Below are 27,245 nucleotides of genomic sequence, written 5' to 3' on the forward strand. Positions count from 1 at the left end.
ATAGAAAGTGAAGCAGTACTTAGGAGTCAGTGGCCAGAGCTCAAAGCTCACTGAAGTATGAGAAGTGGAGCCAGAGGAGCAGGTGGAGAATATTCAGCATGACTAGGGCAATATAAGTTGCAAGAGAACCTGATTTTTGTCCCTCTGTTTCCTGCACTATCCCCGACAAACAGAACAGTGCCTCATACATAGTCAGTACTAAATAGATATTTGTTGAAAGTTTCAGTCCATTCACAATACTTCTGCTATTCATTGTAAATTATTCCAGGATTGCACTTCGTTTAACTTTTGCCTTCCAAAAAGTGCAAATTGATATCTCAATATTGTGAATGAATACTCTTAAAATGTTTAAGTGCTTCATCATAGGGGAGTGTCACAGCTTCTAATAATCATGATGTAAAGATTGGTTTTTAAAAAAAGTCATCTTCTCTTGTAACTCAATATTTCCATTTCCTCTTCTAAATGAAGAAATAAAAATGGTTTTCCTGAGTTGCCAGATAAAGTCCTTATTCAAAAATTGTTTGAATTCCATGAGCACAAAATAATTCCATTTGATAAGGCATATTTTATTAGTATTTACCATCACTTTTAAGGAAAGGCACATGTAGGAGATTGCCTAGTGCTGATATTGGATGACCATATATCAGAAAAATATATATTAAATTACACTTGATCATTTCTGTATTTCTAATTTGAGAGAATATTTCTGTCAGTCAGTGATTCAGGATCCTGTATTTAATTAGCTGTTAAACATTTATTACAAATTTTGATTTTGTCATTTTTTATTAAAATAGTTTAGCAAACATGATTCATTGAAAATAATATTCTCATCCCATGTTAAAGATAGTTTTCTACTTTTATTTTTTATACTCAATTCTTTTTACCTTATAGTCACCAAAAAAAAGTAGAAGTGAATGTATCCCCCCAAAATTCATTTCTACCTGGGCTCTGTGAATGTGATTTTATTTGAAAATAGAACATTTTCAAATATAATAAACTTAAGATGAATTTACACTGCATTGCTAAAGATCTGAAATCCAGTATGACTGACATTCTTATAAGAGGGAAATTTGGAGATAGACACAGGCACACAGGAGAGATGCGTGTATAGATGGAGACAGAGGTTGGAGTTAGGTTGCCACTGGCAAGAGTACCAAAGATGGCTGGCAACCACTAAAAACTAGGGAAGAAGCATGAGTTAGATTTTCCCTCAGAGCCCTCAGAAGGAGTCAATCCTATTCACACCTTCATTTCAAATGTTCAAACTCCAGAACTGCAAGAGAATGAGCATCTGTTCTTTGAAGTCACCAGGTTTGTGGTCATTTGTTACAGCAGTCCAACGAAATATATACAGAATAAAATACAGTACCAGATCTGTTCTCATCCACTGGCAAACATTTTTTGGAATATTAATTCTGGAAATGAAGAGTTGATTGTCACTTTTTTTTTTTTTTGAGATGGAGTCTCGCTCTTGTCACCTAGGCTGGAGTGCAATGGCACAATCTCAGCTCACTGCAACCTCTGCCTCCTGGGTTCAAGTGATTCTCTTGCCTCAGCCTCCCGAGTAGCTGGGATTACAGGCATGCACCACCATGCCTGGCTAATTTTTGTATTTTTAGTAAAGACAGGGTTTCACCATGTTGGCCAGGATGGTCTCGAACTCCTGACCTCCGGTGATCCACCCCGCTTCGGCCTCCTAAAGTGCTGGGATTACAGGTGTGAGCCACCGCACCCAGCCGATTGCCACTTTTGGAGTATCAAGAGTCGGTCTTTATTAGCAAGTATCTCTATCTGCCAGTTTGGGTTAGAACTGACAATGGACCAGATGCTTCTATTACCAGTATTTCAACCTCCAGAGGATCTGGATAATAGTTTTCAAGTAACTCTCATAGTAGCCTAAGCTTACTTAAACTCTAAAATGCAAGAATAGAAATAGACTCAGGATGCCAAAAAGTCATATATTTATCTGATTTAAACTCATCAAACTGAAATTTAAAATAAAAATTATCTTGAAAACCTGCTACATAGCAAACACTGTGTTAGGTTCTGGGAATACAACATTGAATAAGACAATTTCCCTGACTTCAAGGAATTCGAAGTATGACTGTAATGTACAATGAAATATACAATGAAAAGGGAAACATGAGGCTACAGAAATAAACTGAGACATATCATGTTCAGCTATATGCTGAAGGCATTTGCAAGTCATTGAGGAGTTTGAAGTTGGGAAGCAACAGAATAAAATCTGTTGTTTAGAAAACAGCACGGGGTAGAGTGGAGGATAGTTCGGGCAGATACAAGCCTGGAATGACTGGGAGATCAGTCAGGCCATAATAGCTGACATTCTGAGAAAAAGGTGAGGTGGCTTCACATAGAGAGTTAGCAATGAAGAAATGAAAGTGAAAAAATGGACGGATTAAAAGGATGTTTAAATGGTTAATCAGCAAAGTTTAGGGATTTAATTGGGGGTAGAGATGCGAAGGAAAGAGAGTGGGAAGGGAGAGGCAGATTCCAGTTAGTGGAAGTTAGTGGCATTATGGTGCAGTTTTCTCCAGGCAGGAGGCCCAAGATGAAGGGCAGGGTCCAGGTACACAATGGAGAGGCGGGTGCAATGGGCTACCTTCAAGAAAACAGATTTTCTGTTATTTACATTCAAATTATTTATATACCCACCCACTCATAAACACGCTTTTTTATTCTTTCAAATGAATTAGCCTATTTCTCTCTATTTATGAATAGCATTTGGTTGATTTGGCTCATTATTTAACTAAACTAAGTTCAGTCAACTTTCAAAAATAGCAAAAACAGGCCAAAGTGGGAGGATCACTTGAGGCTAGGAGTTTGAGACCAGCCTAGGCAATATAGTGAGACCCCTGTTTCTACAAAAACAAAACAACAACAACAACAAAAAGTATCCATGTGTGGTGGCATGCATCTGTAATCCCAGCTACTCTTAAGAGGCTGAGGACAGAGGATGGCTTGAGCCCAAGTGTTCAAGGCTGCAGTGAGCTATGCTCTCGCCACTGCATTCCAGACTGGGTGACAGAGAGAGACCCCATCTCAAAAAAAAAGCAAAAGTTTTTTTGATATTACACAGCTAGATATTTTCAAAACATAATTTAAAAAAAGAAAAGAAATAATTTGAGGTGATTATAAAGGACGTAATTTTAAGTAAATTTTGAAAATCTACATGAATAGTCCTTGCTCTCGTTAGATGGTGCATATTTAACTGAACTTTGCAGTTGATGGCAGAGACACACGTTAATAATAAACATGATGACTTGAAGTAGTAACTCAATTTATTATTTTAAGATGTATTAAAGTATGATAAATTCATTTAAATGAAAAGAGAAAGTCATATTTAATTTCATGGAAATATTAAGTAAATAAAAAGTACAAACATTGTTCCAGCAATAAAACTGAAACCCTTTAGCCGGGCGAGGTGGCGGGCGCCTGTAGTCCCAGTTACTTGGGAGGCTGAGGCAGGAAAATGGCGTGAACCTGGGAGGCGGAGCTTGCAGTGAGCTGAAATCTGGCCACTGCACTCCAGCCTGGGCGACAGAGCGAGACTCCGTTTCAAAAAAAAGAAAAAAAAAACAAAAAAACTGAAACCCTTTAATGATCTGACCCAAGGCCTCAGCCTGGCTTTCAGTTCTAAAGTCTTTTCGTTCTAAGTGCTTGTTCTAACACTGGATCCCTGTGTGTTTTACTCCAAATCTGGATCCCAGGTTGCAAATTGCATATAATCAAAAGGGAAAATACCAATAACTATTACTAAATTAGAGAAACAACTGGCACGGAAGAGTGTGAGTCAGAACTACTAGTTTTTTAGAAGGCATTTTTTTTAATTCAAAAATTAAAGTACAGACAGGTGTATTCCATGAAGTAGTGGGGCAATAGTAACCTCAATGTAACCACATGCTCTGCACAATGAATAGTTCAAATTTTCCAAGATAAGTCTGCCGAAAATAGGAAATGGATTCTTCACCCTGCAATTTTTTATTTCTAAGGTTACATTCTTTTAACTTTTCAGACTGTTACTACAGTCTATATCGCATACTGTTTCCTACAAAACTAATAAAGTTGAAATCATCTAAATTGTTTTTCTATTTTTCTATTTCTTTGCACACTGGTATGAATCATACTTCTCTAAGCAAGTATGTTCCTTAATGTATTACTTTTCTTACTTTGAAAACTCTAAAACTACATACTCTAACTTATAATATCATAGAACTTTACTTTGTGTTTATTATACATATACCCCAATTCTGTTATTTTTATTCTACATTCAACCCTCATGAGGTTTTCACTGTCTTTCTTATCATCTGTGTAGGCATTAGTCACTAGAATAGAAACTTCTTGGGGTAAAAAAAATCCCAATATTCCTAATTATATCAGCGAGCTTCCAGCATCATACATGAGATAGGTATTTTACCTGTTGTTTGAAATTGACAGAGCCTTATAAAACCATATAATCACTCACTGGTTTGGCATTCTACATGGCAATATTTGTCAATCATTATGAAACGCAAGACACAATACAAAGTGTATATTCAATCTTATACAGAGCATTTGGGGACATGTATGTTGCAAAATTCAGAGTTCTATTTATTTGGATTTGAGAATGATAATGTGAAGTGTACGCCATTTTAAAGTCACACCTATTCCAGCACTGGACAGCACCACGTTTTGCCTCCTGTGTTTCCAGATCAGGTTTTGCCACCAAACGAGTTCAAGTTGTGTCAAGTTTTATTGCACAATACAATATTTAAAAATCTTCTAGTTTTAAGAGCTGGTATTCTGGTTTTATTGTTGTTGTTACTGTTGTTTCAGAATTTTAAACTGTGGAACACATTGTCAGACAAACAGTGATCCAAAGAAGGAAGAGATAGGCATTTCAGGAAAATGACATAAAGCATAAGAAAATAAAGATGAGAAAAAAAAAAAAAGAAGAAGAAGAAAAGAAATACTTCAGAAAAGACATGTAACCCAGAGAACTGGGAGTGTAGATCTTGAAAAGGGGTCAAATGCATTACAGCTGGAGCAAGGCATCAAGGTTGAATTATAAGAGATGTATGTTTTGCTCCTATTTTTTTCTGGCTTTACTGAGAAATAATCGACAAATTAAAGTTGTGTATGTTTAAGGTATACAACATAATGAGTTAATATGTTTATGTATTGTGAACTCATTACCACAATAAAACTAATTAAAACACCTATCACCTCATATAGTTACTGGATTTTTGTGTGTGGTGAGAACACTTGAGATCTACTCTTGGCAAATTTCAACTATACAACACAGTGTCATTAACTATAGTCACCACGCTGTACCTTACATCACTCGAACCTATTAATCTTATAAATGGAAGTTTATACCCTTTCACCAATTTCTCCCCATTTTCCCAACTTCCTAGCCCCTGGCAAACACCATTCTACTCTCTGCCTCTGTGAATTCGACTTCTTTACATTCCAAATATAAGTGAGACCATATAGTATTTGTCTTTCTGTGTCTACCTTATTTCACCTAGCATAATATTCTCCAGGTTCATCCACGTTGTCACAAGTGGCAAGATTTCCTTTTTTCCATAGCCAATATTGTGCTGTATATATACCACATTTTTTTCATCCATTCATCTGTTGGCATATACTTTAGTCTGTTTCCAGATCTTGGCTATTATGAATTAGACTGTGGTGAACATGGGAGTGCAGATATCTCTTCAAGATACTGGTATGTTTTCCTTGCATATATACCAAGAAGTGAGATTGCTGGATCATATGGTAGTTAACTTTTTATTTACTTATTTGTTTTTAAGGACCCTCCGTGTGGTTTTCCATGATGACCATACTGAATTAAATTCTCACCAAGAGTGTACAAAGATTCCTCTTTCTCCACGCCCTTGCCAATGCTTGTTATCTCTTGTCTCTTTTTAAATAATAGGCATCCTAACATGTGAAATGACATCTCATTATGGTTTTGATTTGAATTTCCATGGTTTGTGATGTTAAGCATTTTTTCATGTACCTATTGGCCATTTTTATGTTTTCTTTAGAAAAATGTCATTCCAGTCCTTTGCCCATTTTTAATCAGGTTTTTCTTTTGCTATTGAGTTGTAGTTTCATAGATAATTTGGATATTAACCCCTTAATAGACATCTGGTTTGCAAATATTTTCTTTCACTCCCTGGGTTGCCTTTTCATTTGGTTGACTTTTTTTGCCTCTTCCAGAGCAATTAAATACACTATTAGCTATGCTAGCCCTTATTTATTCATGACTCCCTATCTCTAGATAGAAAACTTGGAGGAACAACTAGTCCCTATATCCTGCCACTTACTAGATGTGCATGTTCTAGACACAAAATTCAAGCTGTCTAACCATATTCATCCATTAATTTAACAAGCCATTATTAGCCAATGTATAAGACATTGGAGGTTCAATGGTGAAACTTATACCAATTGCATTTTTGGTACAATTACTTCAATAATGTCAGACATTACAAAATTACAAACTGAAGCATAGTCTGATGGAAGGAATGAATGTCCTTCTCAGAAAGTAAGAAGGAAACTTTTCCACATCTGGTGGGGCTGATGTTCCCTGAGGAAGTGATAGCTGATCTGGGATATGAGAGTGAAAAGGAAAGGAAGGAAGGCTATCAGAATGGGAACAAACATGTGCAAAACCCCTGTGGCAAGGCAGAGTGGGAGGCATCAGAGAAAGTGAAAGAAACCCGTGTGGAAAGAAAGCCAAGGAACCACTGCCTGTATATGAAACCATCACTGTTAGCCCTCTAGAAGCCTTCTGTCTGCTCTTCCAGTCACAGCCCCCTTTCTTCCACTAAAGGAATAGTTACTACACTGTTCAAATATTTATGGCAATAATTCCTTATTATATTTAGTTAACACTCTTAAGAATTTCCTTTTAAGTGTATATAAATGGAACCATAAAGCATATAGTCTTCGTGTATGATTTTACCTACAGTACATTTTGTTTTTCCAATTTGTTTATGTTCTTGAGTCACATATTTCATTCATTTTGGATGCTCGATAGGATTCTTTGTATGAATATACAATAATTCATGAACCTAATGCTTTGATGATGAACATTTTTGATGTTTCTGTGTTTCTACTGATCACAAATCGTATATGATTAAACACCCAGGCACACATACGCACGTCATTTCTCTAGCATAAACAGCAAGAAATACATATATATGAATATGAACATACGCAAACACAAGTTCATGCATAAATATAAAATTATGGATTACTCTATCTCTTTTCACATATTTTCTGTTTTTGTCTCTCTTTTCATCATTATTGATGGTTTCTTCTTTCTTCTCTTCCATTGAATGATCTCTCTGCATCTGATCCATTGAATTCTTAATTTAGGCTATTTCACATATTACATTGCTTTAGTTTTAGAATTTCTATTACTTTCTTTTCTGAAAAATCTGCCTGACAGACCTCTCAGTCTATATAAACACAATCTAACACAATTTTCTATTATGATGGAAATATTCTACAAATCAGTACTGCACAATACAGTATTAACCAACCACATGTAGTTATTCAGCTCTTGAAACATGGCTAAAGAATTGAATTTTTATTTTTATGTATTTATTTATTTATTTATTTATTTATTTTTGACGGAGTCTCGCTCAGTCGCCCAGGCTGGAGTGCAGTGGCGCGATCTGGGCTCACTGCAAGCTCCGCCTCCCGAGTTTACGCCATTCTCCTGCCTCAGACTCCCGAGTAGCTGGGACTACAGGCACCTGCCACCTCGCCCGGCTAGTTTTTTGTATTTTCTAGTAGAGACGGGGTTTCACCGTGTTAGCCAGGATGGTCTCGATCTCCTGACCTCGTGATCCGCCCATCTCGGCCTCCCAAAGTGCTGGGATTACAGGCTTGAGCCACCGCGCCTGGCCTCAATATATTTTTAAGAGTGTAAAGGAGTCTTGATTCCAAAACTTTGAGAACCGCTGCCTTCTCCTCCACTTCCCTTCCTTTTCTAGAATTTCTTCATTGAAAGAAATATCCCTTTGCCATTCCATATTAACTTACAGAGTTCCATTGAGGCCAGTTTTCCTACCTCCCTCCCATCTTTCCACCTCCCTCTCTTGACACAAAACCTGACCACAGGACTCAACCAGCCCACTCATTTCCAGTGATTAGCTGCCAGGTGGGCTAAACTAAGAAAATGTGGGTTTTCCCTGAGACTAGACCTCTCCTTCTGGGAGATCTGGAATCACAGGGACAAGGTTGGCCACCTTGGGGTAGTCAGAATTTATCTTGCCTAAACGAGGAGAGGTTAGGCAAGTTTCTACAAAGACAAACTGCTTTCTAGAAAGTCAAAGATAATTATACTTTGTGCCATGACTGTGAGAATGCCCATTTTACTGCACACTTTGTAACATTTTTACCAAACTGGTAAATACAAGCTGGTACCTAGAAGAAAAAATGGCTGGGCATGGTGGCTCACGCCTGTAATCCCAGCACTTTGAAAGGCTGAGGCAGGTGGACCATCTGTGGTCAGAAGTTCGAGACCAGCCTGGCCAACATGGTGAAACCCAATCCCTACTAAAACGACAAAAATTAGCCAGCGTGGTGGCACGCACCTGTAATCCCAGCTACTTGGGAGGCTGACGCAGAAGAATCACTTGAACCCGGGAGGCGGAGATTGCCGTGAGCCAAGATCATGCCATTGCACTCCAGCCTGGGTGACAAGAGCAAGACTTCGTCTCAAAAAAACAAACAAACAAACAAACTTACCATACAAATAATTTGTTCCATCTCTAGAAACCAATTCAGCAATGAGAACTGAAAGCCACCACTTGGAAGGTTTCAAGCATTTAGCTCTACCTATTGATGTCTAAAGCATTAGTTAAGGTAGAAGCACACACACACACACACACACACCCCATGTATTCAGTACCAGGAAACATGACTGACTAGATGGTACAGTCATCCAACAGAAAGTGCACAATAACTGAAGCCACTGTAGAGGAGTAAGTTATGACACGGATCTACAATATTGTTGAGTGAATAAGCAGATTACAAAAAAAAAATCTGATTTTTCAAGGGAGAGGGAACATATACAAGCATAGGAGAAAAGAGATGAGCAGATGACTGGAAAAATACAAAATTCTGATAGTGGTACCTTCTGAGTGGTAGAATTATCGGTAATATTTTCTAGTTTTGCCTTAAGAGTTTCTAAATTTCTTCAAATAAGAAGGTCCTGTTATCCATATTATAAAATATCCACCACCCCAGGAAACTTAACCTTCAGCATAAACTCTACAACATGTTAAAAGTTTGTTCAGTTTTATACATATATATATATTTTTTTATTATACTTTAAGTTCTAGGGTACATGTGCATAACGTTTATATCATGTATAACTCCCCAATGCAATCCCTCCCTCCTCCCCCCTCCCCCTGATAGGCCCCAGTGTGTGATGTTCCCCTTCCCGAGTCCAAGTGATCTCATTGTTCAGTTCCCACCTATGAGTGAGAACATGCGGTGTTTGGTTTTCTCTTCTTGTGATAGTTTGCTAAGAATGATGGTTTCCAGCTGCATCCATGTCCCTACAAAGGACGCAAACTCATCCTTTTTGATGGCTGCATAGTATTCCATGGTGTATATGTGCCACATTTTCTTAATCCAGTCTGTCACTAATGGACATTTGGGTTGATTCCAAGTCTTTGCTATTGTAAATAGTGCCGCAATAAACATACGTGTGCATGTGTCTTTGTAGTAGAGTAATTTATAATCCTTTGGGTATATACCCAGTAGTGGGATGGCTGGGTCATATGGTACATCTAATTCTAGATCCTAGAGGAATCGCCATACTGTTTTCCATAATGGTTGAACTAGTTTACAATCCCACCAACAGTGTAAAAGTGTTCCTATTTCTCCACATCCTCTCCAACATCTATTGTTTCCTGACTTCTTAATGATTGCCATTCTAACTGGTGTGAGATGGTATCTCATTGTGGTTTTGATTTGCATTTCTCTGATGGCGAGTGATGACGAGCATTTTTTCATGTGTCTGTTGGCTGTATGGATGTCTTCTTTTGAGAAATGTCCGTTCATATCCTTTGCCCACTTTTTGATGGGGTTGTTTGTTTTATTCTTGTATATTTGTTTGAGTTCTTTGTAGATTCTGGATATTAGCCCTTTGTCAGATGAGTAGGTTGCAAAAATTTTCTCCCATTCTGTGGGTTGCCTGTTCACTCTGATGGTAGTTTCTTTTGCTGTGCAAAAGCTCTTTAGTTTAATTAGATCCCATGTGTCAATTTTGGCTTTTGCTGCCGTTGCTTTTGGTGTTTTAGACATGAAGTCCTTGCCCATGCCTATGTCCTGAATGGTACTACCTAGATTTTCTTCTAGGGTTTTTATGGTATTAGGTCTAACATTTAAGAAAACCCCATGGTCTCAGCCCAAAATCTCCTTAAGCTGATAAGCAACTTCAGCCAAGTCTCAGGATACAAAATTAATGTGCAAAAATCCCAAGCATTCTTATACACCAGTACAGACAAGCAGAGCCCAAATCAGGAATCAACTTCCATTCACAATTGCTTCAAGAGAATAAAATACCTAGGAATCCAGCTTACAAGGGATGTAAAGGACCTCTTCAAGGAGAACTACAAACCACTGCTCAGTGAAATCAAAGAGGACACAAACAAATGGAAGAACATACCATGCTCATGGATAGAAGAATCAATATCGTGAAAATGGCCATACTGCCCAAGGTGATTTATAGATTCAATGCCATCCCCATCAAGCTACCAATGACTTTCTTCACAGAATTGGAAAAAACGGCTTTAAAGTTCATATGGAACCAAAAAGAGCCCGCATTGCCAAGACAATCCTAGGTCAAAAGGACAAAGCTGGAGGCGTCACGCTACCTGACTTCAAACTATACTACAAGCTACAGTAACCAAAACAGCATGGTACTGGTACCACAACAGAGAAATAGACCAATGGAACAGAACAGAGTCCTCAGAAATAATACCACACATCTACAGCCATCTGATCTTTGACAAACCTGACAAAAACAAGAAATGGGAAAGGATTCCCTATTAATAAATGGTGCTGGGAAAATTGGCTAGCCATAAGTAGAAAGCTGAAACTGGATCCTTTCCTTACCCCTTATACGAAAATTAATTCAAGATGGATCAGTTTTATATTTAAGAGACAATCTATTTTGAAAGACATCTAAAATGATGACCAATATTTAAACCTATGCATTAATATTTTTCAATCATATGCTTCAAATTTTGTAATTTTGATAAGGTTAAGCTCCATATCAATCTTGAAAAGGTAAGTTTTCTATTTGTCTTTAAAATATGATCTGCAATATGCCAGTTTTTAAACAGTGAATGGTGCTCAAAAATCACAATATAAATTCAAGCAGTGTTCCTTACATAGAATGTTTAAGTACTTCTAACACTGCTCTTTTTCACCGGTTATGAAAACACATTACAATTATCTAAGCATCTAATCATTCAGGTCCTTTGTTTCTCCTTCATTCTATTATTTTTACAGTAATTTTAAGGCCTGTGAGGATGAAGTCATCTGTGACAGCTACCACAAAGGTTACTATAAGGGGACACATTTCAAAAAAGTTTATCACCACTACCATCCCCACCATAAAACTGTCTTAATCAAGGGTAACACATTTCAAGGTTAACCAAGACAACCTCTTTACCTGTCACTGCTTAAGAAAAGGATTTTTTGGTCTTCTTTAGAAATAACTTTCTCTATCTATTTTTCTCCAGAAATCCACTGAGCCCAATGTGTGGCTCTATCTCAAGCACCAGTCAGCAAAACTGCCTGCCAGAATGTTCAGTTTTTGTTATCTTTCCAAATGTAGGACACAGCTATCTTTTGATATCATAACTTTTTAAAAATTGATGCACGAACTTCTTGAAAGTTCAGCCAGGCATGGTGGCTCACGCCTGTAATCCTAGCACTTTAGGAGGCTGAGGCAGGTAGATCATGAGGTCGGGAGTTCAAGACCAGCCTGGCTAAGATGGTGAAACCCATTTCTACTAAAACTGCAAAAATTAGCCGGGTCGGGTGGCAGGTGCCTGTAATCCCCAGCTACTCAGGAGACTGAGGCAGGAGAATTGCTTGAACCTGGGTGGCATAGGTTGCAGTGTGACGAGATCACACCACTGCACTCCAGCCTGGGTGACAGAGTGAGACTCCATCGCAAAAAAAAAAAAAGAAAAAAAGGAAAAGAAAAGAAAGTTCAGATATACAGCAGTTGTAATTCTTCTGAAGGCTGGTTATGGGACACATTCATACTTTGCTGTTCAATAAATGTGGGGTAGAGAATAAAGTAAACCGACAGAATTATCATATAAAATAAAATTCTAAGTGCTCTGACAACAAAAGAAACCTCACACACACACACACACACACACACACACACAGTTTTCCCTGCTAATCATTTTACAACGAAAACAACCAAGTAGCTAACACAGAGCCCACAAAAACAGAGTAAAAATTCGAACACTTGGTAAAATAAAAATGCACATAAACCCCTGTGATCTAAAAAAAATGCTTAAGTATTCAACGCCAGACAGCAACTACAGCTACTGAGAACATCATTGTAAGCAAACTGAGGCAGAGAAAACAAAGGTGCCGATGAGGATTTGAACACCTAACCTGCAGAAACCCACTGGATGGTTTCCTAGGTTCCGAGCTGGCACTGTCTTTCAGAATGATCTTCTAGAAGAGGTCACATAACACTGTTACAAAGGATCTGGAGAAAGGGACCCTTGCTTTATCACTCCGGCTCTCCAGTCATGCTTCACATTTTCGCTTCTTACAGTCTTTCACATGAAGTCAATTTACAGACTTCCACCAAGCCCTTCCAGACCTTTTTGTACTATCCATGACAAGTTCTTCATGTTATCTCTGCACTTTTGACAAATTCTTAGCAGTTAACTTACAAGGCAGTTAAGATTTTTGTTCAAGCACAATATAGCTAGAATAGGGTCATATACTCAATAAAACAAATATTTACCAAGCATTTATTGAGTGAAAGATAAAAAGCACAAAGCATAATTACAAAATATTCTGCCCTGCCACCATAAAAAAAAAAATGTAAAAGGCTTACAGAATATAGCATAACATGACCAAAGCAAAAATAATAAGGACTAAGGAGGGGAAGAAGGGAAAATATCAGCATGAACTGAATATGATCCAGAAGAGCCTTGATGGTCAGACCTGTAAAGACGAATTGGGTAGGGTTAAGGGGTGGAGGTCAGGGGCACATTCTACAGGGGAAAAACAGCTGATACAGAAGCCTGAAAGGAAAAGGTCAGAGCACCTGTACAGGACTCTTACCTGCCGCATCTGTGGTACAATGCGCCTTTCCAGAACACAGCAGCGCGCAGCCAGGCCCCGGAGAGAGGGATCGCTCAAACAGCACCAGAGGCTGCATTCCAGCTTTTCTTCCATCATCGAGTCCATTTTCATTGTTAGTTTCTCCTTAAACACAAACTCAAAACCAATTGGCTGAGCACGCAGGAACAAGGAAAACCTGACTGAAGAATGAGGCCTTAAAACTTAAGGGCCTTGGGTCCTAGCGCGGTGGCTCATACCTGGAATCCCAGCACTTTGGGAGACTAGAGGTGGGTCATTTGAGATCAGGAGTTCGAGACCAGCCTGGCCAACACGGTGAAACCCCGTCTCTACTAAAAACACAAGTTAGCCAGGCGTGGTAGCGGGCGCCTGTAATCACAGCTACTCAGAAGGCTGAGGCAAGAGAATCCCTTTAACCCGCGGACTGTCAAGAGACAGGCTGCAATGAGCCGAGGTCGCGCCACTGCACTCCAGCCTCGGTGACAGAGTGAGACCCTGCCGCAAAACAAACAAAAACAAAACAACACAACTTTTTCTGTTTGAGAGAAGTCTCGCTCTTATCCCCCAAGTTTAAGCACAATGGCTCGATCTCGGCTCACTGAAACCTCTGCCTCCCGGGTTCAAATGATTCTCCTGCCTCTGCCTCCCGGGATTAAGTCTCCTGCCAACAGGCCTGGCTACTTTTTGTACATTTTAGTACAGACGGGGTTTCACCATGTTGGCCAGGCTGGTCTCCAACTCCTGACCTCAGGTGATCCGCCGCCTCGGCCTCGCAAAGTGCTGAGATTACAGGCGTGAACCACTGCGCCAGGCCAAAACACCAAACATTTTAAAAGCCTTTCCCCTTACCCGCCTGGGCTCAAAAAACGCCGGAGCCGCCCCGCACCGCCCTGTAGCGGTCTTGGGAGCAGGCCGGCTGACTGAGGGCGACCCTGGGACCCGAGAGGGCTCCGGCAGCCGCAGGCTCCCACCTCGGGGCGCAGCGACGGGGGCCGAGAGGAGCCAGCAGCCCCCAAGCCTGCCCCGCGCGAGGAGCCGGAGAGACGCGCCCTCCGCCTCCTCCCACCCAAGCCTCGCACAGTCCCGGGCGCAAGGGCCAGGCCAGTTGCGGGAGAAAGGGGCGGGGAACTGGGGCGTCTCCGGGGCAGGCACCCCTGCGTCCTGGGACTCCTGGCGCCCCCTCTCTGCCCTCGCCCTGCCCCTTCATGTTGCAGTGGAGCGTGAGCGGCCGCTGCAGCTCCTAGTTCTTGTGGAAGATAGATGCCAGCAACTTCAGTTTGGCGTTGAGCCCTGACACTCAACTCGGGCGGGCGGGGCGCGGAAGGGGAGCCTGTCCGGAACCGCTGGCATGGCGGCGACCATCGGCGGGGCCTCCTGGCAGAGCTCTTGCGGCTCTGCTTCTCCCCGCCGCCTCGACCCTCGTGGGAGCCCGGCTGGAAAATAGCAAGGGGCACGGAGGAGGCCTTGGCTGGAGCTGTGTGGCGGCCTGTGGAGCTGCTCCCATAGTAACCGACTCCACCGAAGGGAGGCGCGGCTCCTGTCAAGCCGCAACTTAAAAGGGCAACAGCACCACCGCCTGGGAAAGGGCTGCCCCCCCCCGCCCCTCACCCTTCAACCCGGCGTGTCCAGCTCGCACCGGTTTCGGCGGGTGCACGAGTCCAGAGCGTGCGCGCGCCCGCGGCTTCCCCCTCCTCCCTTGACCCAGCACATTTCTGCCTGACACATCTGGTCCCTTCCTCATACTCGCTGACTGGAGGCTCAGGGCGGCACAACCACCAACTCTGTGTGTGTGTGTGTGTGTGTGTGTGTGTGTGTGTGTGTCCCTGTCCCAAGGGAACAGAGCACTGCTGAGTTCAGGCTGCTTATTAGCTCGTGGACTGTCAGCAAAATACAGTCACAAGAAGGCTGTGTGCTGATTTGTCTTTTGCGATGACATCATGTTGCTCATGTTTTATGTTTTTCAGAGTTCATTAGTTTCTTTCTGTTCTCAGTTAATGTCCAGCTCAATAGATTGTGTAAGTAGATACCCCCAAACTGAAAGTCACCTAGGTAAAATATAGGAAAAATATGTCACCCATTTATAGTTGAAAACGTGTACACTTTAGTTTTGTGTAACCAACACTGGATAATGGGTAAGGGCATAGGATCCCAGGGCTAGACTGCCTGGGTTCAAGTTCCAACTTAGCCACTTGCTGGCTGTGAAATACTTGACAGCTTTAAGCCTCAGTTTCTTTCTTCGTATTTTTTTTTAACTTAATCCCAAATGTGACAGTAAGCCTAAGTTACTTGATCTGAAAAATAGAAATTATTCAATGAGAGTCTGTGTGAAAACTTTAAAGTTTTTAAAGCCACTGCCTGACTCAGGAAAGTCCTCAGCTTTAGCAGTTATTAGCTATGATTATTATTGTGTTGGCTACACGTGCATTAATGAGGCAGGAGAATGCTCAAGGATAACAATCAAGCATCCAAATTACCTCATCAGACCTAGAGGGGGGCATTTGTGTGCATGCTCATGTTTCAGCTCAGAGCCCTTTGTCTAGCAGGGTTTTGAACTCAGAGGCCCAGGCACTATCAAGTTGACTTTGCCATGGAGCCAGCACTTTTGTTGATCAATGAAATTGACATAATGCTTTTTTTTTTTTTTCCTACCACCAACCATGTGCCTAGAGTTAACTGTATCAAGAGGAGCATGCTTCAGATGGCTGGAGTGAGCAATTCAACTTGTGGAGGAATGAGAAATGTTAGTGCTGAGACAAGAAGCATAAACCCCCAGGGTAAGGTAGGAGTCACTGAAAGTCAGGCAAAGGAACCGGCATCCAGTAATGAGTTAGGCTTTGCCGGCCTCTGGTCCTACAGATGGCTCTTTGGAGAGGAAAAAATTAAGCCAGGCCCGAGGGCACAGATCCTAAGGGAATGTGGCAGCTCTAGGCTGTCTATGGAAGAGAAGCAGAGGGTGGCACCTGGTTGAAAGAGGGGGCTGGGGGACATAGCTTGAGCCTGTGTTTACAGATGGAGTCTCCTGATTCCTGCGACTGGGGAAGGAGATCGTGCCTGGATCAGGGGACCTCAAATCAGAACTCTTCCCACCCACACCCCTTCTTTTAAGGGCATCTTTCACTGCAAACAACAGATAAACTAGTTGAAAAGCTCAACAGATTCTCACGGTGGTGCCTAGCAGGCCAGGCCTAGCTGCCCTTTAACCTGTGACTGAGGATGATACCACTGGCCTGTAAGCACACATTGGAAAATCTTTACATCCAGGGACACACCATGTCCCACAGAGACAGCTGTGCATGGTTCTTTAGGTTTGGGGTGCTGTGCTGGCAGGTGCCTTATGAATATATAGGATTAAAATGGGATGCCCTGGGCTGGGCACTGTGGCCCACACCTGTAATCCCAGCACTTTGGCAAGCCGAGGCAGGCGGATCATGAGGTCAGTAGATCGAGACCATCCTGGCTAACACGGTGAAACCCTGTCTCTACTAAAAGTACAAAAAAATTAGCCAGGCGTGATGGCAGGCACCTGTAGTCCCAGATATTCAGGTGGGAGGTGGGAGAATGGCGTGAACCCAGGAGGTGGAACTTGCAGTGAGCCAAAATCGCACCACTGCACTCCAGCCTGGGAGACAGAACGAGACTCCATTTCAAAAACATACAAAAAGAAAAAGGGATGCCCTGAAGCTTAGCTAACCTTTATCCCCCACAACCCCCCAAAATGAAGGGGCTGCTAGTTTTGTTTGCTTTATGAAAGATGGATTCATCATTGTTTTTCGAACCTTTGGAGAAAGACTTATGGGGAGGAAGCTATCCTGAACCCCCAGAGATTTTCTCATTTACTGGCGCACCAGCTCTAGAGTCCCAGGTCTTCATCCTGGCTCAGCCACCCTCCAGCTGTGTGACCTCTGAAAAGTGGCTTGACTACACTGAGTCTCGTTGTCACCTATGAGTGGAGGTTGCTACACGGCTACTGTTTGGAGCACCTACCACCAAGCACTCTTACAGCGTGATGGTGAAGATAAAATGCAATAATAAGGCTGAAGGGGGAGGATCGCTTGAAGCCAGGAGTTCGAGACTAGCCTGGGCAATAAAGCCAGACCTCATTTCTGTGAAAATGTTTTTTAAAAAATTAGCTGGACTTGGTGGCTTACGCCTGTAGTCCCCAGATGCTCAGGAAGCTGAGATGAGACCACTTGAGGCCAGGAGTTTGAGGCTGCAGTGAGCCGTGATCGTGCCACTGCACTCCAGCCCAGGCAACAGAGAGAGACCCTATCTCAAATAAATGAACAAGTAAATATATAAAATAATAAAATAATGCATGCAATTAGTACACTAATACGTGATCAGGCACATATAAATGCTCGATAAATGGTAGCCCCAATAAACTTTGTAATGTTTTGGGAGAGGGTGTCCTTCGGACTCAGCCCAGCGACAGAAGCATTTGAAAAGGTTGATTTGTATGATGGCTATTTCCTAAAGGTACAAGCCTGTACCTCTTGGGTAGCACCGATTGCCCTAGGGCTAAGCAGGACTGCCGCCATAGAGTTTATTGCCAAGAGTATCCCCCTCACCAAGCTAGCCATGGGAAAGCCACTTGCATCACAGGACTACAGGAAATCAAAGGGAATAAAAAGCACAATTTAGTCAGCTACTCTCCAGTTGATGGGCAATAGGTTTTTGCTGTTTTGAACAGAGCTGTTAGGAACATTCCTTGTCCACATCCCCTGTTTTATATAGCCAAGAATTTCTCTTGGATGTAGAGTAGAATTGCTGGGCTGGGAGGAGTGTGAATATTCAACCTTATGAGATGGAGCCAAACTGTTTTCCAAGGTGGTCATACCAGTGTACACTCCCAGCAGCAGTTCTTAAGAAATCTCAGGATCTCTATCTTCTGGTGATGTCACAAGCAGTCAAAAAGAATGAACGCCAGCTATAAACAACAATAAGAAACTAACCAATATACTATTAAGTGAAAAAAAGAAATTCCAGAAGGATGCATACAGCATACTTTATATAACATGGAAAAGGAAATGTATATATAGGCCGGGCATGGTGGCTCATGCCTGTAATCCTGGCACTTTGGGAGGTCAAGGCAGGAGGATTGCTCGAGGCCAGGAGTTTAAGACCAACCTGGGCAACACAGCAAAACCATATCTCTACAAAAACTAGAAAAATTAGCCAGGTGTGGTGGCGCAAGCTTGTAGGCCCAGCTACTCATGAGGTCGAGGTGGGAGGATCTCTTGAATTTAGGTGTTTAAGGTTACAGTGAACCATGATTGCACCACTGCACTGCAGCCTGGGCAATAGAATGAGACCCTGTCTCTAAAGAAAAAAAAAAAAAAGTAAAAAAATTTAAAAACAAACTGTGGGCCGGGCGTGGTGTCTCATGCCTATAATCACAGCACTTTGTGGGGGTGAGGTGGGTGGCTCACGAGGTCAGGAGTTCAAGACCAGCCTGATCAACAAGGTGAAACCACGTCTCTATTAAAAATACAAAAATTAGCCAGGTGTGGTGGTGCGCACCTGTAATCCCAGCTACTCGGGAGGCTGAGGCAGGAGAATCGCTTGAACCTGAGAGGCAGAGGTTGCAGTGAGCTGAGATTACACCATTGCACTCCAGCCTGGATGACAGAGCAAGACTCTGTGTCAAAAAAATAAGAAAGTTGGTTTTTTGAAAAGATAAACAACATTGACAAAAGGAAACATGACTGCTGATACTGCAAAAACCCAAAGGATCTCTAGTGGCTATCATCACAAACTATATGCACAGAAATAGGAAAACCTACTAAAAATGGATAAATTTCCAGACACATCCAGCCTACCAAGATTAAACCATGATGAAATCCAAAACCTGAACAGACCAATAGCAAATAATGGGATTGAAGTGGTAATAAAAAGTCTCCCAGCAAAGAAAAGCCTGGGACCTGAGGATTCACTGCTGAATTCTAGCAAACATTTAAAGAAGAACTAACACCAACCTTATCCAAATGATTCCAAAACTAGAGAAGGAGGGAATACTTCCAAACTCTTTCTACAAGGCTAGTATCACCCTGATACCAAAACCAAAGATACATCCAAAAAAGAAAACTACAGGCCAATATCACCAATGAATATTGATGCAAAAATCCTCAACAAAATATTAGTTAACTGAATTCCACAAGCATTGAAGTTGGGGTGCAGTGTCCCAGGTTCACTCAACACTTCCCATTTTCCTCTCTGTGTGTGTCTACTTTGCCGTGTTCCCTGGTGGCAACGTCGGTGGCAATGTTGGTGCGTGGGCCTCCCAGGACAAGGGGAAAGTGAGTGTGCCCTTTTCTTGCCTCCTGCCAGGCGTCTGCAGCCTGGCACAACCTCTGGTCAGGTCATCAAGCCAGGGACCTGGAGATGTTCTTTTCCAATTTCTGGATAGATAACTTGAGGCAAATTCTGGGCACTAGAGTCAGAATTAAGACGAGACTGAATCAGGGGGATCTGGGGTCCTAAGAGGCAGAGGCCTGAAACTGTCAGGAGCATGTGGGAAGCTCAGTGCATGTTCAGCCCAGTTGCTTCTCTCTGTGCCTCAGTGTTCCAGGTACCCTTGGAGGGGCTGAGATCCTGGGGATTCTTGGAGCCTGGCTGCATGGCCTGGCCACCCTGATGCCCTTGTGTTCTCCATGACCGGACAGCAAGGCTGACGAGAATGGTTCTCACAGCTTCATGCACTCCATGGACTTGCTGGAGCGGCAAACGGAAACCGCCCAGAACGTGTTGGACTCCTACATGGCCATTGTCAACAAGACCATGTGGGACCTCGTGGTTGGTGTCATGCCCAAGACCATCATGCACGTCATGATCAACAACGTGCATGCACCTCCTCATGGGGGCAGGGGCTCCTGTGGCACTGGGGATGCAGGTGGCCATGTTAGTCTGGGGGAGATGCTAACCAGCCCTATGGGACCAGGTCCAGGGAGGGAGGCACGGTCTAGACCAGAGCTGTCTCATAGAAATATAATGTGGTACTGAGGACAGTAGCCCATGCCTGTAATCCCAGCACTTTGGAAGGCCAAGTCGGGAGGATAGCTTGAACCCAGGAGTTCAAGACCAGCCTGGGCAACATAGTGAGACCTGGTCTCTACACAAAAATTTTAAAAATAGCTGGGCTTGGTGGTGGCACGTGCCTATAGTCCTAGCTACTCGACAGGCTGACATTGGAGGGTCACTTTGAGCCCAAGAGATTGAGTCTGCAGTGAGCGGTGATCTCACCCCCTGTACTCCAGCCTAGTGACAGAGTGAGGTCCTATCTATCTCCAAAAAAATTTTTTTAAAACTGAGTAGATGGGCATCCTGGTGGCAAGATAGGTCCTGGGTGCCCTCCCAGACCTGTGACCTTGGCCGGGTGACTTTTCCTCTGGACCTCAGTGTCCCCATCTGAGTGAGAAAAGGGCGGTGGGGAGGCAGATCTTTGAGTCGAAGTGGTGTAGAAGCCGCGTCTGAAAAGCCATCCTCAGGGCTCCAAGCCCAGCGCACAGTCCCAGCAGGGCCCGGCAGGAGGCCAGGGCAGCACAGGCCTCAGCTCCCAACTGCCTTCCCTCTTTGCCCACTCTCAGACCAAGGAGTTCATCTTCTCAGAGCTGCTGTCCAACCTGTACTCTCGTGGGGACCAGAACACGCTGATGGAGGAGTCAGCAGAGCAGACACAGCGGTGCGATGAGATGCTGCGTATGCAACACATGCTGAAGAAGGCGCTCAGCATCATTGGCGACATCAACACGACCCCCGTCAGCACACGCACGGGGGCCCATGGACAACTCCCGACTGCAGGTGCAGAGCGTCCTTGCCAGACGCAGGTACCAGGGCTGGCACCAATGGCCCCAAAGCCCCCCATCCCCCATGGCTGAGCCTGGGGGCTCTTGGAACAGGCTCTGTGCCCAAGCTGGCAGATGGTGCTCTCTGGAACTGTCAGAGAGCTCATGGTTTATGGTGTAAGGGCTGAGAGCTGGGAGGGGGTTGTGTGTGGGGCTGTACTCTGAGGCCGCCAGAGGCCTAGGAATGTCATCCTGGGCACACTGTACCTGTTGTGCCATCTGAGTCATGCTGCCAGGGCAGGGCATCCAACTCCCAGCCTGGGAGTGCTGAGAACCAAATCCACTGCAGAGGAGGGGTGAGAGTCAGGGTCATACCTCCTCTATCTATCGGCAATCCAGTGCTGATCTAGGATAAAACCTTGAGAGTCCCATACACACAGTCAACCCACAACACACCTCATAGGCCAGGCAGGGACACACGGCCCTTCCCTTCCCTCCCAGGTACCATCATAGCTGCCAGCGTGTGACTGAAGGCAGGGTCCCTGGTTCCCGCTGAAGCACTATCGCCGGCCAGCAGGCTCACGCACCTTGGCCTGTTGCTCCTAAAGGTCGCCTGTGCTATTCAGACAAGGGGACCACAGTGCCTGCTGGCCTGGCTGAGCCCACCCACCTCCCCTGCCATGGACTCTCCCTCTTCTGCTTTTCCCAGCAGGAAGAGCCCAGCCTCACCTATGTGACCTGCAACCCCTAACAAGCTGAGGCTCCCCTATTAGACTTACAATTCTATAGCCAGTGGAATCCGGCTGCCTGCCCTCCCTGCCTCCCCCAGGGTCCCTTCAGAGGGTCCTGGGCTTATCTGACCACCCAGAGGGGGCTCCAGCGATCACTCCAGCCATCCATCCCTTTTAGCTTCATCATCCTGGTTCAAGCAGTGTTCCTTCTCTATCAGGCCTGGTGGCTGTTGTGTTGGGCTCCCCAAGGTGAGAAGTGGCCCCGGACCAGTGGGTTGGAAGACGACAGGGTAACCAGAGAAGAGGGAAGCCCGAGGAGGCTGAGCACTGGTCTGACTGGTGGGTGCACTGCCTGGGTGCCGTGGAAGAGGCCAGCATGCGTGGGGTGGGGAGGGCTGCCACAGCCCCCAGGCACTACCTGTGAAGCTCTGGCTCCTCCCTCCATCTTCCTCCCCTTTCCCTTCCAGCCCCTCTTTTCCAGGAACCTTGCCACACCCGCACCTGTGCCCTCCCCTCCCCGGCCCTCCCACAGCTGCTGTGGCACATCTGTACTTTGCACTTGCCTCACCAGCTCTCTGCTCACTTTTCTCTCTCCTGTTTTCTCTCTGCTTTCTCTCCAACTGCCAGCTGATCGGGTCCGGCAAGCCCATCCCGTCCTGAGAGCCCCAGGCCCTCCTTCGACCTCTAAATAGATCCCTCCTCTTCTCGGAGACCTCCCTTTCCAGGCCTGCCTGGGTGGCTGTTCTATGATTTGACAGTGGCTCCCTCAGCCCCAAAGCCAGCCCCCTTCATCTGTGACTTGGTCTGTTGTACTGGTGAGCTGACACCTCCAGATGTGACCGTTGCTGAAAACTTGTGCCCCTCTCTGTGGTACGCCCCTGCCCTGTTCTATAAATATCTATAAATACGCATACACATACACACACACACACACACACACACACACACTCCTAGACTTCGCTGGCCGCCTTGCCTCTAGCACTGGGAATCAGTCACTGTGCTGTCCTTTTGGAGTCTTGCGTGCCAATAAGAGAAAGCTGTCCCCTGACATGGCCCCTCCAAAGTGCAGCCCCTCCAGTGAGCCTCCCTGTCATGTCCGGCCTACGGAGAGCCAGCCCCCGCCATCCCTCCCGCCCCCCACCAAGCATGGGAGTGCTGTGCAGGCAGCTGTGTGGCCTGACAGTCTCTACCAGTCCTGCTGTCCCTCGGCTGAGAATCAAACCCATTTCTGGATGGCGGGGACATGTGTCCTCTGCTGGCTGTGTTCTCTGTGGAGCTCAGGGGAGGGGAAAGGCCAAGCCATTTCTAGGGTGCTGTTGGGAGTGGTGAAAAGGCCATACCCTTTCCAAGGTTCACTTTTCCTGGAAAGCCCCTGGAGCTTCCCTGGCTCTTATCCTGTGAAGCCGGCTCTGGCCACCAGGGGGCAGGGCCATGAACTCAGCCTGAAGGGAGCCTGCTGGGCAGCTGGCACTCTGGAGGGACAGACAGAAGAGGCCACCAGGTGCAGACAGGAGAGGGAGGCAAGGGGATGGAATGGAAGACGCCTGGGGTGGGTGGAGGTCAGTGCCCTTAGGTGCTGGTACCTGTCTTCCCGGCCACCGCTAGATCAGGCTTCTGAGCCTGTTGGCTGTCAGGGCCGGACTGCGCCCCATAGGCGCCATGGCAGTCCCAGTGGAATCCCCCAGGTGCCACCAGGCAGCATACAGGTAACAAGCCTGGAAGGTCCCCAACAGCCTCGCTGGACATGCTCAAGACACTCTGGGGCTCCTTGTTTGGTGGCACAAACTCCAGTACCCACTGAGGGAAACAGGCACACACCAGGCCGAGGAGTATGGTTAAATCTGTTTATTCCAAAATAAAAAGCAAAATAAACAGGAGTCGCATCACCAGGGAGCCACAACCCCATCCGCGCCTCCTTCCTCTGTCCTATGCTAGCAATAAATAAGTTTCCCAGCCACAGATAATTATTAGAACCTCCTCCCCACATGCCAGCTCCAACCACAGCTAGGTACGATACAGGGGTGGCCCTACCCTCTGGAATATACAAAACATCACACAGACAAAATATGTACACTGGGGAAGGGGACCCACGCCAGTGGCCCATGTCCTCGCCTGGTCCACAGTTAGCCCCACTGTCCTGCCTCAGCTACCTCTCTGAATAAGAAGGTGGGAGCCCCCCTGAGGGAAAAGTTGCTAAGCTGAGAGTAAGGAGGCTGTCAGAGTCATGCTTAAAAATTTTTAATTTTTAAGGTCTTGTCTTGCTAACCTAATTGTAAAGGGGTGACTGGGAAGGGGTGGTAGGGTCATGGTGGCGGTGCCGACTCCAGCCCCACTTCTCCAGGCTTTGCTGACACAGAACTACTTTTAATTTTTATTTTAATCCCATGACTTGTTTTTTAAATCCCATAACTTATTTTTCGTAACATTTGATAACTTCGCATAAAACTTTTTTCTACATTTTGCCACAAATTTTCACATTTTATCCCATAAATTTTTCACTCCATAACTTTTTAAATCCCATAACTTTGTAAATTTGTGTTCTTTTAATAAACACTTGCAAAGTTATATTACCATTTTGTAAAAATGAAACAGATTATCTCATGCCAAGGATGCCTGGCATTTGCACAGTATCAATACCTTTAATACTATAGTTTTCAATACTCGCAAAATAAAATTTTAAGGCAAAAACAGCACTTTGCAACCATTTAATCATTTATTACATTAGAGTAGCATCACATGAGCAGACAATAATGTCACTTTAGGGAAAAGTCTTTCAGTATTTCCATTATAAATTCTGTTTACAAGAATTCATAAATTGGTAAAATTCATTCTAAGAAAACTTGGCAAATAAAGCTTTGGGCTGCAATTGGCATTTCTTTCTCTACTTTCCTTCCCACCATTTCGTTCTTTTAAACTACAGTGTTCATATTTTAAATGTTTTAACTTATTTCAGAACATTAAGATAGCAGTTACTTTTTTTATAGTTATATTATTTTAAAATGACTCTTTAAGATAAAGTTTTAGAGAAACTATACTATGGATAGGGCTGATTTACATTTTCAAATTTTCTAAAAGTCAGCTTAGAAAAGTTTTAGAGCTGAGTTTTTTCCATTTCTGGAAAACCTATCAGGTTTAATCAAATACTTTCAAATTTATTCAGTTGAAATCACATTTTAAAATTCTATGTTTCTGATGAACTCTAACCTTCCAATGTTGCCTTCTAAGCAAGTTGAAAGCTGACTTACACTGAATGAGGAAGAGCACAAATACTTGGCTGAATGAGGTATCGCAAAAGACTATGCACTTTGAAGGCTTATGTTATTGTCATACCATTTCCATTCTTTTTAGCTTTTACTTAAATATATGACAAATACCTACACAAAGAGTGGTATTTCACTTAATATAGTAAATTTATTTTCCAGACACATTCCGCTTAAATATGCCAGTGTGTGATTTAATCCATAGGCACCTGATGAACACATTATTGTCAGATTCGGTACATATGCTAAACACTATCTGAAGGTCATTCCTAGTCACTATCAGGGTAAAAGTGAAGTGATTTCAATGATAAAAGTACCTTTGAAATAATTTATCCATGTATTAGGTAAACCCAGTTTCAGAGTGACAAAAAATGTTAGACTAAATAATGTGGCTAATTAACAGTGGTCCGATTTCTAGCCTGAGGGTTTAAAATGGACTTAAACTAAGTGTCTTTAAACTGAACTCAAACAATACAAAAGCGGCAAGTTCAGAAAATAAAAGGCAAGAACAGGACTTTAAGTCCGTTTTAAACCCACGGGCTAGAAATTGTACCCCTGTTAATTAGTCGCATTATTTGGTCTAACATTTTTTCTGTATCATTCTGAAACTGGGCTTCTCTAATACATTGCTACATTCATACAATTTGGAAGAGTCAGTTGAAGTCACAAGGACCTGATATTTGCACTTTCAGTGAATGCAGGCAAATCTGTTATTCCATCGGTAAAATCATATTGTTGCTCTCCTGTTACTGTCATATTTATAAAAGTATCATGAGGATGTCAAATGCTAAAAATGGAGGACTCGTAACCAGGAAATCCCCCCTCCAGGAAGCACATGTACATAGCTCCGTACATCCTAATAATGTGATGTGTTTTGGAACAAAACATTAGAACTTCATGAAGTTTTAACTGTTGATTCTTTCCCAAGCATCAAGTTATGATTTAGGCAATGTGTGACTGAAATTCATTCATTCATTGTGCATAGGCACAATCACATAAATATTGCACAAAATATGTCCCTAACTGAAACTGAGAGGTACAAAAACATATTTCACTCTTGGTAAAGAAGTTTGTGAGGAAATACCACTCTGTGATTGTACAGACACGTTTCCTGATAATACATTGACATTCACAAACAGTAGATTGCACTGTAGTTTGTAAACATTTTAAGTTGCATAAAATTCTCCTTGATTTTTAAAGATAGTATAATACTGTCTACTAAAACTCCTTTCTGTTTCAACTAAGTACTCTCACATATATTAGTTTATGATAATGCTTGTTATTATTTTTGAAAGTGTTTTCCATTCAAGGAAAAGAAGTAAATTCCTATGTCAGGGTAACCAAGGTGGTTGAAGAATAGGTATTAGCTAGAGAGGTCTAGATGGTAAAATCAATCTTCAAGCCTCAAAGAAGCTCCATGAACAGAGAGGAAAGCCAGGTGTCACACTGCTTCCGTTCACTCTAATCATTCTTGACTAGAGCCTGTATGCCTGTTCCAGAGACATTAAACTCTTAAGGATTTCTTATGATCCGTACTAAATACATTAAGAATGCCAGCCAGCGCCCTTTTGTGTACTGGGCGCTATAGTCACATACCTGCCAGAGCAGGCCACTGTCCTCTTCTGTGAGATTTAAAAAGCTCCCCCAAACTGTTATTACTCCCATCACCAGTACACAGAAAATGGGGGAAAGGCTGTTTCCAGTTCTCGGCCTTTAAACAACTCTAAATATCAGTACTCATGGTGGCATATATTACAAAGTAATCAACAGTGCACACTTGAGGGCAAACTGCATATTGCGCTAATGAAGAGCTCACTGTGATTAAGATTGGATCAAACATAATAGCAGAATATAAGCAAATTTTATCTGAATTCTGTAATGAACATACACGCTGCAATAACATTAAAAAAAAAGCATGGCAGGCTGGGCGCGGTGGCTCAAGCCTGTAATCCCAGCACTTTGGGAGGCCGAGACGGGTGGATCACAAGGTCAGGAGGTCGAGACCATCCTGGCTAACACGGTGAAACCCCGTCTCTACTAAAAATACAAAAACTAGCCGGGCGAGGTGGCGGGTGCCTGTAGTCCCAGCTACTCGGGAG

At 43.5% G+C, this 27,245-nt stretch overlaps 3 protein-coding genes across 3 annotated transcripts in view; 1 reads left to right on the top strand and 2 right to left on the bottom strand.

Moving 5' to 3' along the window:
* Positions 1-13,230: 13,230 nt before the first annotated feature.
* LOC117071071 (putative ubiquitin-conjugating enzyme E2Q2-like protein) overlaps positions 13,231-27,245 on the bottom strand; it is a 67,744-nt gene continuing 53,729 nt past the window's right edge. The window contains exon 2 of the mRNA XM_033190857.1: positions 13,231-13,512. Within this exon, the coding sequence (XP_033046748.1) occupies positions 13,231-13,512 (282 nt within the window). The remainder of the gene's footprint in view (positions 13,513-27,245) is intronic.
* LOC117069543 (translation initiation factor IF-2-like) lies at positions 14,144-15,115 on the bottom strand. Its single transcript, XM_033187860.1, has 2 exons — positions 14,983-15,115; positions 14,144-14,950 (listed from the first exon to the last, which is right to left on the bottom strand). Exons 1-2 carry the CDS (start codon positions 15,113-15,115, stop codon positions 14,220-14,222), a joined length of 864 nt encoding a protein of 287 aa, XP_033043751.1. The 3' UTR covers positions 14,144-14,219.
* Positions 19,936-25,550, top strand: LOC117070135 (putative GED domain-containing protein DNM1P34). Its single transcript, XM_033188858.1, is given in 3 exon segments — positions 19,936-20,211; positions 20,958-21,197; positions 25,309-25,550. Coding segments are annotated over 3 exon segments (459 nt in total). The 5' UTR covers positions 19,936-20,007; the 3' UTR covers positions 25,324-25,550.

The sequence above is a fragment of the Trachypithecus francoisi genome, unplaced genomic scaffold (assembly GCF_009764315.1).
Source record: "Trachypithecus francoisi isolate TF-2019V2 unplaced genomic scaffold, Tfra_2.0 Lachesis_group3, whole genome shotgun sequence".
Lineage (NCBI taxonomy): Eukaryota > Metazoa > Chordata > Mammalia > Primates > Cercopithecidae > Trachypithecus > Trachypithecus francoisi.

Excerpts from the sequence above, each read along its gene's own strand:
- LOC117069543 (XM_033187860.1), bottom strand. The coding sequence starts at position 15,115 with ATGAGGAAGGGACCAGATGTGTCAGGCAGAAATGTGCTGGGTCAAGGG. Across the intron at positions 14,951-14,982 it reads TGGACACGCCGGGTTGAAGG|GCGGTGGTGCTGTTGCCCTT; the intron begins GTGAGGGGCGGG and ends GCCCTTTCCCAG.